Below are 17,022 nucleotides of genomic sequence, written 5' to 3' on the forward strand. Positions count from 1 at the left end.
TCAGAACTGCAAGAGTATTTCTCATTTTTATTTAATTTCAGTATTTTACTGCTGTCTTGTTTTAGCTCAATTTTTATTCGTGGTGACCCTCATGCTAATGAGGGTGTTATTATGCTAATGAGTTTCCCGTTATGCTAATGAGCATCTCGCGCCCTGAGCCGTTAGATTGGGCGGGGCGTCCAGCGACAATGCCCTGATTGACATGGCGCTCAGCCAATAGCAACACAATGCTGGAAATGCCGTCAGGGACAGGGTGGGAACTTGTTTCAGCCAACCGGGAGCGGCGGCGCTGAGGCTGGGCGGGACCGTGATGAGAGTGACAAAGCAGCGCCGCTTACTCAAGGTCAGCTTCCCGGACGGTTTCTCCCGGCGCCTCGCTCCATCTCCATCCGGCGGCCCGCCCGGTCCAGCCCGTGGACCGACCTCCCGCCCTCGCTGGGCGCTCATTGGCCCCCGCCGCTGTGGCTCACGTGCCGTGTGGACTGTCCGGAGCCGCGCCCTGCCAAAGGGGCGAGGCGTTCCGTTGCTGCCCCGTGATTGGTGGGCGGGTCACGTGGGGAGTGCACGTCGCGCGGCGCTGACTCCGCCCATCCGGCGCATATGACCGGAAGGAGGGTCAGAGTCCAATTTCCTGGCACCATGCAACAGGCACTGTTGAGTGGCAAAGTGGCCTTGGTCACAGCTTCCACCCAGGGTATCGGGCTGGCCATTGCCCGGCGCCTGGCCCGGGATGGGGCACAGGTGGTGATCAGCAGCCGCAAGCAGGCCAGCGTGGACAGGGCCCTGGGGCAGCTGCAGGCTGAGGGCCTGGGTGTCTCGGGCACCGTCTGCCACGTGGGCAAGAGGGAGGACCGGGAGGCGTTGGTTGGCGAGACGCTGAAGCGCCATGGAGCCATTGACATCCTGGTTTCCAATGCTGCTGTCAATCCCTTCGCGGGGAGAGTCCTGGACTGCTCAGAGGAGGCCTGGGACAAAATCTTCGAGGTCAACGTCAAGACGGCTTTCCTTCTGGCCAAGCTAGTGGTGCCGCACATGGAGAGACGAGGTGGTGGCTCCATCGTGCTGGTGAGCTCTGCCGCTGCCTACCAGCCTTTCCCTGCCATCGGGCCCTACAGCGTCAGCAAGACAGCGTTGTTGGGACTGACCAAGGTGCTGGCGGACGAGCTGGCCCCGGTCAACATCCGCGTCAATTGCCTGGCTCCGGGCGTTATTAGGACTAAGTTCAGCTCAGCCCTGTGGTCGGACGATAGCTTGCGCCAGCGATTTGAGGAGAAAATCGCTATGCGCCGAATTGGCGAGCCGGAGGAGTGCGCTGGCACTGTCTCCTTCCTCTGCTCGCAGGATGCGGCCTACATCACCGGGGAGACAATTGTGGTGGCTGGTGGCTTTCACTGCCGTCTCTGAGCCAGCGTTCGAGCTGGAGCGCTCCTTACAACTTCAATCCATTGCTTTCCAGGATTATTCATTCTTCTTATCTCTGTAATCTTTTGCAGTGTGAAAACCACCTGAGCTCTATACATTCTTGTTACTCTGGGCCATTTACACATCCACCACTCCTTCATTCCACGCTATCTTTGTAACTTCCCATAGCTCCCTGAGACTTCTGCATTCCTCTAATTCTAGCCTCTTGCACATCCCCCACTTCCTTCCTCCCTCTATTGGTGGCCGTGCCTCAAGCTGTCTGGGTCCTAAGATCTAATCTTCGCTCCTGTGTAGCTTCATCGGACATTTTACTACGTTCGAGTCACTATATAAATTTAATATGTTAATATGTTAGTTTTGTCCATTCATTTTGTTTTAATATATTGGAATGCAACCAACAATTTATCTTTAATGGATGATATCAATCACAGAGTAACTAATGACCATTCAATGCGAACATGCAGGTTTGATATTATAGAACTAGTGCAATGTTATGAGTCCTTTTTGTATATGTGACTCCAGTCTCAGAATAATGTAGTTGACCCATAATTGCCCTCTATAGTGGCCTGACAACTCAGTTGTATCAAACCTCTGCAAAGAAGACTACCTGCCATTACCACCTTGGGGCATCTGGTGGCAGGGAAATGAACGCTGGTCTTGCCAGCATCACCCACATCCCTAGAATATACTAATAGAAAGCAATTGTGACATTGCTTTATCAAACTTGCCAATTCTTTCGTAGTGGGCCAACTGCAAAGCGATATCAGCATAGCCAGAAAAAATCACAAAGTTTGGATTCTGCCGAAGGGTTCATGAATAAAATTCGGATACCACTGAACATGATTTCTTGTGTTTTCATTTTTGCAATTATATCTGAGAGATGCAGAAAGAAAAGACAGGCTTGCATTTGTATAGCGTCTGTCAAATTCTTCATGTAGTCACTGTTGTAATGCAGGAAATGCAGCAGCCAATTTGTGCACAGCAAGCTGCCACAAATAGCAAGCAGTGTTGATGTTGGTTGAAGGAAAAATGCGTTCTGGCTCTTTTTCAAAATAGTGCTGTGGGATCCTCTGTATCCACCTCAGCAGGAAACAAAGCCTTGTTTTAACATCTCATCCAAATGACAGTGCAGCCCTTCCTCACTACTGTCACTGGGAGTGTCATCCTGGATTGTGAGCTCAAGTTTCTGGAGTGGGGTTTGAACCCACAACCTTCCACTGAGACACAACTGTACGATGGTTCAGTTGCACATAGTTCTGGCCATGTCGCACATGGCGTGCTGCATTCAGTTCTCGGCATCACACCTCGGGGAGGCTATATTGGGCATGTCGGGGGTGCAACACAGATTCACCAGGGTTAGAAGGGTTAAATTATGAGGATGCGATGTATAGACTAAGCCTCTTCTCATGAGTTTAGAAGGTTGAGGGATGATTTAATCCAAGTGTTTATAGTGATAAAAGAATTTGAGCAGACGTTGAGAAACAATTTCCTCAGATGGGGGATGAGGAACAAGGGGAGATAATCTAAAATCAGAGCCAGGAGTGAAATCAGGAAGCAATTCTTCACACAAAGGGTAGTGGAAATCTGGAACTCTCTCCCTCAAGAGTCTGATGAGGCTGGGGGTCAGTTGGAATATTCAAGTCTCAGATCAATAGATTTTTATTAGGAAGGTGTATCACAGATATGGAGCGGATCTTATTGAATGGTGGAGGAGGCTCAAGGGGCTGAATGTCCTCCTCGTGTTCTGATGTGGATCCAGCCCCACAGACCAGGAGAGCACTGCCCAGTGTGGGACTGAGCCCCACAGAGAAAAACATGGTTATTGTGAGAGAAACAGCGAGGCAGGTAATCCAGCCTTTAGAATTCTGATGGAGAATGGCTGATTACTGCCACCGAATTCTGCACAATGTCCCATCCAGGCATTTATCAAGGCCTCGGTTTTATCTTTGAAAGCTCCACTGGCAGAGTTTTGGTACAAGTGGCAGAGAAAGTTATGGGGAGGATTTAAACAGAGGTGTCAGAATAATGCAGGGAGAAACTTTCGCAGTTAGAAGGGTCAAAGACAAGTGGAAACGGGGGGTTGGGGGGAAGAGGTGGCAATGAGGAGAACTTTTTTTCTTACAGAGGATGGTGTTATGTTCTGGAATTCACTATTGACAGAGTAGTGGAAGCAGCTTAAATTGTAACCTTTAAAATAAATAATATTTCCAGGGTCATGGCGAAAGAACTGTGGAGTGGGACTAATTGGATATTTCTTTTTAAAAACTGCTACAGTGGCCTTACCAGCCTCATTGTGTGTTGGATGAGTCTCTGATTCAGCAGCTCAATGGAACACAGGAAGAGGCCATTTGGCCCATCGAACCTGTTCCACCATTTTGTGAGATCAAGGCAGATCTGTGATCTAACTCCATATTCCTGCCTTTGCCCCATATCCCTTCATACCTTTGGTGACCAAAAATCTCAAATTTAAAATTAACAGTTGACCTAGCATCAATTGCTGTTTGCGATGTGCTCCAAACTTCTACCACTCTTTGCGTGAACAAGTGTTCCCTAACTTCACTCCTGAAAGGTTTGGCTCTAATATTTAGCCTCTACCCCGTAATCCTAGATTCCCCAATCAACGGAAATAGTTTTTCTATCTGCCCTCTCTGTTTCTTGTATTGGCTTGAAAACTTTGATCAAATGACCTCTTAACATCTACATTCCAGGGAGTACATGGAAACAAATTTGGAGCACAGAAGGAAGCCATTCAGTCCATCATGTGCCTGTTAGCCAAAGAGTTATCCAGTCTCACCCTACCTTCCACCTCTTGGTCATAGGTTACGGCATCTCAAGTGCATATCCAAGCGTTTTAATGCGATACGGGTTTCTGAGGCTTTCAGCCTCGCGGCAGTGAGTTCCGAACCCCTCCACCCTCTCGGTGAAAAAATCTCTCAACTCCCTGCCAATCCTTCCACATTAAATCAGTGCCTCCTGGTTATTGTTCTCTCTGCTAAGGGAAATGGGCCCTTCCTATCCATTCTACCTAAGGCATTCATAATTTTACACACCTTAAATCTCCTTGCAGCCTCCTCTGTTCCAAAGAAAACAACCCCAGCCTATCCAATCTTTCCTCATAGCTAAAATCCTCCATTCCTGCCAACATCCTCTGTAAATCCCCTCTGTATCCTCTCTAGTGTGCTCACAACCTTCCTGTAATGTGACCTGAACTCTACACAGTACTCTAGCTGTGGTCTAACTAATGTTTTATACAGTTCTAGCATAACCTCCCAGGTCTTTTATTCTATACATCGGCCACTAAAGGAAAGTATCCAGTATGCTTTCTTGACCACCTGTCCAGCCACTTTCAGAGATCTGTGGACGTGCACTCCAATGTCCCTTTGTTCCTCTACACTCTTATTTATCACAGGCCGGTGAGTCTAACATCAGTGATAGGGAAACTATTGGAAAAAATTCTGAGGGACAGGATTAATCTCCACTTGAAGAGGTATGGATTAATCAGGGATAGTCAGCACGGCTTTGTCAGGGGGAGATCGTGTCTAACAAACTTGATTGAATTTTTGGAGGAGGTGACGAGGTGTGTAGATGAGGGTAAAGCAGTTGATATAATCTACATGGACTTCAGTAAGGCTTTTGATAAGGTCCCGCATGGGAGATTGGTTAAGAAGATAAGAGCCCATGGGATCCATGGCAAATTGGGTCCAAAATTGGCTTACTGGCAGGAGGCAGAGGGTAATGGTCGAGGGTTGTTTTTGCGAGTGGAAGCCTGTGACCCGTGGTGTCTCACAGGGATCGGTGCTGGGACCCTTGCTGTTTGTAGTGTATATTAATGATTTAGATGTGAATATAGAAGGTATGATCTTCGCAGATGACATGAAAATTGGTGGTGTAGTGAGGAGAAAAGCCTCAGATTACAGGACGATAAAGATAGGCAGAGCAGTGGCAAATGGAATTTAATCCTGAGGAGTGTGAAGTGATGCATTTTGGGAGGACTAACAAGGCAAGGGAATATACAATGGATGGCAGGACCCTAGGGTGTACAGAGGGTCAGAGGGACCTTGGTGTACTTGTCCATAGATCACTGAAGGCAGCAGCACAGGTAGATAAGGTGGTTAGGAAGACATATAGGATATTTGTATTTATTAGCCGAGGCATAATATATAAGAGCAGGGAGGTTATGATGGAGCTGTATAAAACGCTAGTTCGGCCACAGCTGGAGTACTGTGTATAGTTCTGGGCACCGCACTATAGGAAGGATGTGATTACACTGGAGAGGGTGCAGAGGAGATTCACCAGGATGTTGCCTGGGCTGGAGCAGTTCAGCTATGAAGACAGACTGAAAAGGCTAGGGTTGTTTTCCTTAGAGCAGAGAAGGCTGAGTGGGGACCTGACTGAGGTATACAAAATTATGAGGGGCATTGATAGGTTAGATAGGAAGAAACTCTTTCCCTTAGCGGAGGGGTCAATAACCAGGGGCCATAGATTTAAGGTAAGGGGCAGAAGGTTTAGAGGGGATTTGAGGAAAAAGATTTTCACCCAGAGGGTGGTTGGAATCTGGAACGCACTGCCTGAAGGGGTGGTAGAGGCAGGAATTCTCACAACATTGAAGAAGTATTTAGATGAGCTCTTGAAACGCCATAGCATACAAGGCTATGGGCCCAGTGCTGGAAAATGGAATTAGAATAGATAGGTGCTTGATGTCCGCTATGGACACGATGGGCTGAAGGGCCTGTTTCTGTGCGATATAACTCTATGACAATGAATTGCTTATTCCCTTGCCTTGTTTGCCTTCCCCAGATTGAATTCCATTTGCCCAGCTGCAGTTCACAGCTTTAGAGTCATAGAGTTATATAGCACAGAAACAGGCCCTTCAGACAATCGTGTTTGTGGCAGCCATCAAGCACCTAACTATTCTAATCCTATTTTCCAGCACTTGGCCCATAGCCTTGTATGCTATGGCGTTTCAAGTGCTCATCTAAATACTTCTTAAATGTTGTGATGGTTCCTGCCTCTACCACCTCTTCAGCAATGCATTCCAGATTCCAACCACCCTCAGTGAAATTTTTTTTCCTCAAATCCCCTCTAAACCTTCTGCCCCTTGCCTTAAATCTATGCCCCCTGGTTATTGACCCCTCCACTAAGGGAAAAAGTTTCTTCCTATCTAACCTATCTATGCTCCTCATAATTTTGTACACCTCAGTCAGGTCCCCCCTCAGCCTTCTCTGCTCTAAGGAAAACAACCCGAGCCTATCCAGTCTCTCTTCATAGCTGAAATGTTCCAGCCCAGGCAACATCCTGGTGAATCTCCTCTGCACCCTCTCTAGTGCAATCACATCCTTCCTCTTGTGTGGCGCCCAGCACTGTACACAGTACTCCAGCTGTGGCCTAACCAGCATTTTATACTTTCTCCCTCACTATCAGCAAGGCCGATTTTCATATCGTCAGTAAAGTCCATGTAGAGGACATTAAATACGCGACCCTCCTCAAAAAAATTCAGTCAGACACGACCTTCCCTTAACAAATCCATGTGGACTACCACTTGTTCGGTGCCTTTCTAAATGATGATTTATACTCTCTCTGGTGTTTAACCCTTGGATTCCAAATATCATTCCAGTAAATCTAATCTACACTCCCTCCAAAGCCCATACAACCTACAACAGCAGCTTTCATAGTACTGAGTGGGTTTGCAGACTCCCCGCCCCCAGAGAGAAAGTTTGACCCTCAATAATGAACAATGTCGCTATTCTAACTAGCGCTAACACTAAACACAACTCCGACCCCCGGAGCCGCCCTGAGCGACTGAACAGCGCCGGAGACAAATGCGCCGCCTTGCCAATCCCATCCCCTGGCCCCGCCCATCCCCACCGTCCCTGCTCCCTATTGGCTGCAACCTTCCTGCCGTGGCGTCATTGTCGCTGTACTGCGTTGCTATTGGTTGGCTGTGATACCAATCAGCGCTGGGCGGGTGAGCGCCCCCCCCTCCCCCAACGGCCACAGGGCGCGAGGTCGTCATTAGCATAATGGTTTTCCTGCGCACCTGAGAACCCGCGAGGAGCGGGGCGTGGTGATGTGATGATTGACATTTCAAAGCACCAATTGGAATTCGTTCTCGGGCAAATACGTCATGGGTCGGGCGGGTTGGATGCCATGCAGCCAATGGGAGGCGGGTATTTTGGCGGGAAGCGGCGGACGGGTTTCTCTGGATCGGGAAAGGGACTGAGGTCGGTTGGTCTCCCTGAAACGAGTTAGTGATAGAGGTGAGGCAGCTGTTGGAGTGGTCAGGGTGTGAGAGGTTGGTCAATGGGGGTGAAGGTCAGGGTGAGAAGAGTTGGTCAGTGGGGGTGAAGGCCAGGGTGTGAGAGGTTGGTCAATGGGGGTTCAGGGGGTGAAGGTCAGGGTGTGAGAGATTGGTCAATGGGGGTGAAGGTCAGGGTGTGGGGTTGGTCAATGGGGGTGAAGGTCAGAGTGTGAGAGATTGGTCAATGGGGGTGAAGGTCAGGGTGTGAGAGATTGGTCAATGGGGGTGAAGGTCAGGGTGTGAGGGGTTGGTCAATGGGGGTGAAGGTCAGGGTGTGAGAGATTGGTCAATGGGGGTGAAGGTCAGGGTGTGAGAGATTGGTCAATGGGAGTTTGGGGGTGAAGGTCAGGGTGTGAGAGATTGGTCAATGGGGGTGAAGGTCAGGGTGTGGGGTTGGTCAATGGAGGTGAAGGTCAGGGTGTGAGAGATTGGTCAATGGGGGTGAAGGTCAGGGTGTGAGAGATTGGTCATTGGGGGTGAAGGTCAGGGTGTGAGGGGTTAGTCAATGGGTGTTCAGGGGGTGAAGGTCAGGGTGAGAGGTTGGTCAATGGGAGTTTGGGGGTGAAGGTCAGGGTGTGAGAGATTGGTCAATGGGGGTGAAGGTCAGGGTGTGGGGTTGGTCAATGGGGGTGAAGGTCAGGGTGTGTGGGGTTGGTCAATGGGGGTGAAGGTCAGGGTGTGAGAGATTGGTCAATGGGGGTGAAGGTCAGGGTGTGAGAGATTGGTCAATGGGGGTGAAGGTCAGGGTGTGAGGGGTTGGTCAATGGGAGTTCAGAGGGTGAAGGTCAGGGTGAGAGGTTGGTCAATGGGAGTTTGGGGGTGAAGGTCAGGGTGAGAGAGGTTTCTCAATGGGAGTTCAGGGGGTGAAGGTCAGGTTGTGTGATGGCTCCGTCAGTGAGGGTCAGGCTACAGGGCTCAGTCGGAGAAGGGGTCAGGGTGTGATGGGGTTGGCCACTGGGGGTCAGGGGGTGAAGGTCAGTCAATGAGGTGGGTCTCGGTGTGAGGGGTTGGTCAATGGGGGTCAACAGTGAAGGTTAGTCAATGAGGAGTCAGGTGTGAGGGGTTGGTCAATGGGGGTCATGGGGTGAAGGTCATTCAGTGAGCGGTCAGGGTGTGAGGGTCTTCATTGAGTACTTAGGTGTGAGGTTGTGATCTGATGAAGGGTCACAAATCTGAGACAATAACTCTGCTTCTCTTTCCACAGATGCTGCCAGCCCTGCTGTTTATTTGCAAGATTTTTTGTTTTTGTGTCACGGTCAGTCAGGGAGCGAGGGTTGGTCAATGAGGTGTCAGTGTATGAGGAGTCATTCATTGAGGGTTCAGGGAGTGAGGGTCAGTCAATGAAGGGTTGGTCAGGTTGTGAGGGGTCAGTCAATAAGAGGTCAAGGTATGAGTGTCAGTCAGTGAGGGGTCAGGATGTGAGGGTCAATGTGAGAAGTCAGTCAGTGATGTCTGAGGGTCAGTCAGTGAGGGTTCAGGATTTGTGGGTCAATGAGTGAGGGTCAGTGTGTGAGAAGTCAGTCAGTGAGGTGTGAGGCTATGTGGGTCAATCAGTGAGGGTCAGGGTGTGATGGTCAGGTCAGTGTTTGAGAAGTCAGTCATTGAGGGGTTGGGGACTGAGGGTCAGTCAGTGAGGGTTCAGGGTTGGTTATGGTGTGAGTCAGGTTGTGACCGGGTCCTTGGGGTCAGTATATTTTGTGCTTAGAGATTGTGAACAGTCGGTCACATCCTGCTATTTGCAGAATGTCCTCAATAAATCTCGCAGAGTGCAGCAGATTGTCTTGTTTCTGACTGCGATGATAATCCTGTTCTCTCGTCCAGTTGGTGCTTTTACTCTTCAGTAGCTTCAGTCCATAACATTGACAAAACTCTGATCACCTGCAACAGTCTCCTGTCCTTGGCTCAACCAGGCTGTTTGACCCAGAGCTGAGATTCAAGCCTTATATCCAATTCCATTACCAAGATTGCTGACTTCCACTTTTGCAGTTATACCTACCTACCTCACTGCCAAAACTCTGTGCGCTCCTTAATCTGACCAGAGACTCAAATCGACTCCTTATGGCATCTAAATTTTCATTATTCATCAACTCCAACTCGTCCAAAGCCTTGGTTCAGTCCTATTTGCCCCACACTGGACAGTGCAGTCGCCCTAAATCAATATACCAAATATAAAATTTATATCCTCAGCTACAAATATCTCCATGACTTTAAAATCAAGAAATGCTGGAACCACTCAGCAGGTCTGGCAGCATCTGTGGAAAGAGAAGCAGAGTTCTCTGCTGAGTGGTTCCAGCACTTCTTGTTTTTATTTCAGATTTCCAGCATCCGCAATATTTTGCTTTTATCGCCATGACTTTACTTCATCGTACTTGTTAACCACTTCCAGCCTTGCCTCCCTTCCTGTCCTCTGACTCTGACCTTTTGTACAACTCATCCACCCTCTGTTCCAACATTAGAGACTGAGCCTTCAAGCCTGCACCAAAACAGGTAACAATTGACAGGAAACTCTCTCTCTCACTCACTCACTCACACACAAACACATAGGAAGAAGGAGCAGGAACACATAGAAAATAGGAGCAGGAGTAGGTGATTCAGCCCCTCGAGCCTGCTCCGCCATTCAATTAGGTCATGGCTGATCTACCTCAATGCCATTTACCCGCACTATCCCTATATCCCTTAATATCTAGAATTTTATCAGTATTGGTCTTGAACACATCAATGACTGAACCTCCACCTCCCTGTGGGGTAGGCATTTCTAAAGATTCACCACCCTCTGAGTGAAGAAATTCCCTTTCATCTCCGTCTTAAATGGCCTACACCTTATTCTGAGACTGTGCCCCCTGGTTCTACACTGCTCCAGCCACGGGAAACATCCTTCCTGCATCTACCTTGTTGAGCCCTGTAAGAATTTTGTATGTTTCAAAGAGATAACTTCCTTGCTTTTATACTCTCTGCCTCTATTAATAAGGATGCTGTATTAACCACTCTCTCAATCTGTCCTGCTACCTTCAATGATTTATGCACATATACATCCAGCTCCCTGTCCTCCTGCACCCCTTTTCGAATTTTATATTGTCTCACACACACAGCTTAATGCATCCGTGATGTTTTAGAGCACAAAACAAGCTACAGATATGGTGCGACATCAGCACTTTCACATTTGTCTCACACATACACCCTTTCTGGGTTATTTTCAAACATCAGTCAATGTAAACTTCACCTCTATAAAACTTCTGAAATTTGTACTCGACTTTTGAAAATCAACTGCAAGAAGCTAAAGGAAAATGTTTCATTGATACAGCTGAGTTAACAATACTAATTCATCATCCTTGAAAATCAGATATACTGCACAAGCTTTTGGGAGTACCAGTCCTTCCAACTAACAGTAAAATGCAAGCATGAAAAGACAGCAAGGTCCATTTGATGGATATATCAAATCATTTTATTATGAAATACATTTTTTTGTCTTGTTGAAACACTTTTTTCTGGACATTTCACTTACTGAATATGAAATGGTGCATAAAACGTTTTCAGGAAGCAAATTAAGAGGGAAAGATAATATAGCATCACCTCAAGCATGCACATGCGTGATTTCTAATAAGGTATAGATGAAGGAAGAAGCAGAAAGTCAGAGAATATGCCCGATGAACCAGGAATAAAAGATATTTCTGGAGGAGTCACTGAAGGCATAACCCATCACATCACAGAGAGAAACAGTTTTGTGCAAGCGGATGCAGGTTTAATTAAGCCGTGTAGATATTTCTGGAGAAGGAAAAATGTTGAAGCTTTTTTACTGTTAGTGTAACATACAGTCTGGCTCATCACTGAGCCACACTTTTTAAATTCCTGCAACATCCAGCAAACAGCCTGATTTTCTGGATCACACAATCCTAAAGAGAACCTCAGGCTGGGATGAAATTACAGACTCCATTGGTTTTAATGGATCTGCTGACGTCACACCATTTTTAAAAAATGGAAATTCCAACATAGGAAGACTGGTTTCATAAAGAGATTTTATACAAAAGGTTTCGCTGATGATTAAAGGGAAAGGTAACTGGGTGATTTGTATTTGTTGATGGGATGTGAGTATTGCTGGCAGGGTCAGAATTTGATGCCTTCCCTAATTGCCCTTGAGAATGAGATCAAAGGGAAAGGTAAGTGGAGTCGGTGGTACAGGAGAAAAGCAGCCGAGAGGATACCTTTGCCCTCTAGTGTGTGTTTTGGCAAAGAAGAGCAAGGCCCAATCGTGTTTGCTATTGTCCAACCAGGTCTGAAGATGGATGGCTAAACCCGTTTGTGTACCAGATACGTTCAAGTTTGCATCCCTTGCACTTGAGGGAGTGAAGATGGGGCCCTTACTGGGGGGAGTTACTAAGGTAGGAGCAAGTAAGTGCGGCACAGTGGCGCAGTGGTTAGCACTGCAGCCTCACAGCTCCAGGGACCCGGGTTCGATTCCAGTACTGCCTGTGTGGAGTTTGCAATTTCTCCCTGTGTCTGCGTGGGTTTTCTCCGGGTGCTCCGGTTTCCTCCCACAAGCCAAAAGACTTGCAGGTTGGTAGGTAAATTGGCCATTATAAATTGTCACTAGTATAGGTAGGTGGTAGGGAAATATAGGGACAGGTGGGGATGTGGTAGGAATATGGGATTAGTGTAGGATTAGTATAAATGGGTGGTTGATGGTCGGCACAGACTCGGTGGGCCGAAGGGCCTGTTTCAGTGCTGTATCTCTAATCTAAGTGTTTCACTGGGAACAAGGGCATCAAAAATGGAGGTGAGAGAGTGGTTGAGGTAATTTGACAGCTGCAGGAACATCATCGCAAATGGAGGGCCAGAGGTTAGGCAGTTGGGAATTTGAGTTCTAAGTGAGAAGGGAAAACTTTTGTCCAGGGGCCAACGCAGAAGGAGATAGGATTGAAAAGGAATAAAGGGATACGGGTAGAGAGATTGACATGAAAGTGGTCAGTTCATAAATAAACGTGGGAATCATTACTTATTTAGTCGTAAATCATCATTTATTTAGACTTTAGTGTGTGTGACAAAGCCATAATTGTGTTGCTCAAGAGGTATAAAACAATCCTTTCCCAGTCACCTACAAGTGGTAGCTCTTCTTTATTATATTGACTTAAATGAAGGAGCCACATTGTCCCTTAGATTGCCAGAGGGTAAAAATGTTATTAGAATTAGAATTAGAGTGAAAGTAACCTGGGACTAAATGTTTAATTTCTAACTAAATTATTTAAATTTGATTTTGAGTCACGTAAGCATCACAATTTTGAGGCCTTTTACAAGCAGTACCTGTCCTACAGTCCCATTTCCACACATTTTGGCACAGGTACTTTGAAAGCCTGTGGTACTGTAGGATCTGCACTAAGAACAAAGCTGAACAAACTGAAGAGTTGCAATTATTGCTTTGTCAGTGTGTTCTGTATTTCAGCTCTGTGCCTTTAATCTAACCCATCTTGAACCAATAGGACTTGTATGGGGACAGAATCCTGAGCCCACAACACAACTGAGAGATGTCTCCACAATGAAAACCATAGGAACCCAGAAACAAGAGGACGGAACAAAAAAGACAGCGAGCTGACACAAAATGTGCCCTAATACGTTTGCGAAAGGAGCTTCAAAACAAGTTGCGTTCATGAAATCCACCCAAAGCTGGAAAAACTCTGGAGTGGGGATCAGAAACGCTGCTGAAAGGACTAGTATTAATCATTGGTGAGTAAGAAGTCAGAGAGTAAAGAGGCAGCGTCATCTGTGGAGTGATTTGATTTCAGACTGAATGAATTATCAAAGACCATCTTTAGTTTATTATTGTTTAACAAGTACAGTAGTTTCTCCAAACTGTTGAATAGCAGTTAGAACTTAAGGTAAAGATCAGGATACTGCTGTATTTGATTATATTGATACTGAAGTGTGAAATTTTAGCCAATCAGTTTCAGGCCGTGGGAAAATGCCTAAAATGCATCACATCATGGAATCAGTTTTCATAGCTCTTGTGAGGGTGGTGGCTGATGAAGATGAAAATGCTCAGCAAAAAATATCCGACAGGAACTGGGAAGTCACCACGCAGGAAATATTATTAGTGATCTACTGTCTTCGTCTTTCCGCCAAGCCATGCTGCCAGCTGCACAGATGTTGTGACTGTGATTATCAACTACACCTTCGATCAAATTACAATTCCCCAAGCGCTGATCAGCAAGTTATCACAATTACTGCATAGAGTCATTATGGCACAGAAGGAGGTCATTCAGCCCATTAAGTCCAAAGCGGCTCTCTGTCGAGCAGTCCAGTCAGTCCCATTTGCCCACTCTATCCCCGTAGCCTTGCAGGAGACGGAATAGGTCTGTGAGCACAATGAAAGAGCTGTTGTACAAACACTGCTTTTACCATTTGAGGAGAGGAGAAGTCAGTGAGAACAGGGCACAACATTTAAATTTTGAATCCTTGGCTGTTGTGTGTACTCTTCATGAGAAGATAACTAAGACTAAGACAGCAGAGGCTGTAATCAAGTGATACCCTCGATCATTCAGCGCCTGCTCCTCCATCTCAGCTGCTTCTGTCCAATCTGAAGGATTTTCTTCCCCAATGTGAATTGCTGCAGAGTGAATTCTCAGCTGACTTCAAGTCTGAGCTCCCAGTGTGAATTGTGCGTAGATGCTCACAGACATCCCAAGCCAGGCAAAGAATGAAGGAAGTGGTAAATTTCATGATGTGACCTGCACGCTGGGATGAGATGATGGACCTACACAAGTACTGTGGGAGGTTGGGGAGGGAGAGTGAGTTGTAGAGTCATAATGGTGCAGAAGGAGGCCATTCAGCTCAGAGTCCATGGCGGCTCTCTGGAGAGCAATCCAGTCAGTCCCATTCTTCCATTCTATCCCTGTAGCCTGCAAGTTTATTTCCCTCAAGTGCCTAACCAGTTTCCTTTTGAATTAATTGATCGTATCCATCTTCTGTTACTCTCGTAGGCAGTGCATAAAATTAGCCCTGGTTCATGATATGGCGGAATGCATTGTAGGTGATATAGCGCCAGCAGATAACATCAGTAAAGAGGAAAAGCACAGGTGAAATTCTTCCTCACATCCTTCCTACATCTCTTACCTAAAATGTTAAACTTGCACTCCCTAGTCCATGTATGATAAGCTATTGTCTACCTTATTTAAACCTGTCATAATCTTGATCTGTCAAATCTCCTTTGCTCCAAGTTGAACAACTCCAATCTAACCTTGTAGTTAAAATCCCTGATCCTTGGACCCATTTGGGTAAATCTCCTCTGCACCTCTCAAGGGCCCTCACATCCTTTCTAAAATGTGGTGGCCAGAACTGGACGCAGCAGTCTAGTTGCAGACTAACCAGAGTTTTATAAAGGTTCAGTATAACTTCCCTGCTCCTCTATCCAATAGCTCTATTAATGAAGACCAAGATCCCATATGCTTTGCTTACTACTCTCTCAATATGTCCTGCTGCCTTCAAATATCTATGCAGATGAATCCCCCAGGTCCCTCTGTCCCGGCACACTCTTTCGCACTCCGCTATTAAATATACATTGCCTCTCCCTATTTCTTCTACCAAAATGCATCACCTCACATTTCTCTGTATCAAATTTCATCTGCCATTTGTCTGCCCATTCTGCTAACCTATTTATATCCTGTTGCAGTCGATTGGTATCACCCTCACTACATGCCACACCTCCAAGTTTGGTATCAGCAAATTTTGGAAATTTTACTCTGTATTCCAATATCCATGTCATTTATACATATCAAAAAAGCAACAGTCCCAGCACTGACCCTTGGGAAACACCACTGTCTACCATCCTCCAGTCTGAAAAACAACCATTTACCATGACTCACTGTTTTTTGTCTTTAAATCATTTGTTTATCCAAACAGACACCAACCCTCCGATTCCATGAGTCTCAGTTTTATTAATTGGCCTTTTATGTGGTACTTTGTCAAATCCATATAGACATCCATTGCATTCCCTTCAGCAAACTTCCCTGTCGCTTCATCAAAAATTCTGTTACATTAGTCAAGTATGATCTGGCTCTCCTTAAGTAATTCGAGCCTCTCCAAGTGCCTGCTGATTTTCTTTCTGATTATTGTTTCTAAAACTTCACCCAGCATTGATGTTAAATTGACTGGCCGGTAGTTACTAGGAATATCCTTTACACCCTTTCTAGAACAAGGGCGTCAGATTCCACTGCATTGAGGGTGTCCAGGTCCACAGGAGTGCTTGCTGAAAACCAGGTTCTCATTGTGTCTTGCTTGCCAAGATCAAGTCCTGCATTTACCCCACTAACAGTGAGGAAAATGGGATGAGGAGCTTTCATCATTTCTGGATGACTGGAGAACTCAGAGGAGTCTCACTAATGTGAACGGGTAGAGAGATGGTGGTTTTCCAGAGCTCTGTTGAGAGTGGCTCAGCTCAGTGATGAAATGTGCAAACAGATCTACACTGACTGTCAGAATCACAAGAAAAGGGATTTGTCTGTAGATCTCTTAGTACAGTAATATGTCAGGTCCACAATGAGAACATAAAGGAGGAGCTTCCATTGCTACTGATTGTGCAGCAGAATGAGAGCTTGCAGAAAGAGGATATTGATATTGGTATTGGTTGCCCTTGTTGATTGTTGTAGTAGCCTGGAGGACTTTTCTAACTCTAACAGCCTTCAGACTATTAAAAGTTTCTTTGGAATTTGAAACAGCGAGCCCGGACTAGATAAGAATAAAGCTAAAAATGCACAGGTTCTATGTTATGGGAATATAGCAATCTACACACCTTGAAGAACTAGTTCTGTCCAGAATCAAAACACATATTGTACCAACCATGGTTAACCAATTCATTACAAGTTGGCAGGGGTTAAAGGCTGAATCCAGGGATCCCACACCAATTCTTAGCCTAACAGATAAAGACCATGGTTCTGATACATAGATGAGCTTATCGAGGCTAAGTCACCAGGGCTGCAATAGAGTCCTATTCGGCAGTCATCTATGAATGACTGCACACATCTCATACAACTATACAGAGAAGAAAGCCAAACTAACACCTCATAATTATTTGAAACCAGCTTGACCCAAACTTTTAGCTTGGTCCCTCAAACCAGCCCAGGACAAAGACACAAATGGTAACACTAAGGAGACTGAGATGCTTTACACTGAAACTTTAACTGCCCTGCTGTTCCAAAGCAAACATTACTTCAGGACCTGTTCTCTGAAGGTCCTCAGGCCATATTCAAGCAGTTAGAAGAATGGATAATGTCATGGTCCAGAAAGAACCTTGGATACTACCAGTGGGTGGGTATAAA

At 46.3% G+C, this 17,022-nt stretch overlaps 1 protein-coding gene across 1 annotated transcript; it reads left to right on the plus strand.

Annotated features, from left to right (window-relative positions):
* The first annotated feature begins 330 nt into the window (after positions 1-330).
* LOC137352732 (dehydrogenase/reductase SDR family member 4-like) lies at positions 331-2,260 on the plus strand. The gene has a single exon (XM_068018484.1). It carries the CDS (start codon positions 601-603, stop codon positions 1,402-1,404), a length of 804 nt encoding a protein of 267 aa, XP_067874585.1. The 5' UTR covers positions 331-600; the 3' UTR covers positions 1,405-2,260.
* Positions 2,261-17,022: the final 14,762 nt, after the last annotated feature.

The sequence above is a fragment of the Heterodontus francisci genome, chromosome 39 (genome assembly GCF_036365525.1).
Source record: "Heterodontus francisci isolate sHetFra1 chromosome 39, sHetFra1.hap1, whole genome shotgun sequence".
NCBI classification, from domain to species: domain Eukaryota; kingdom Metazoa; phylum Chordata; class Chondrichthyes; order Heterodontiformes; family Heterodontidae; genus Heterodontus; species Heterodontus francisci.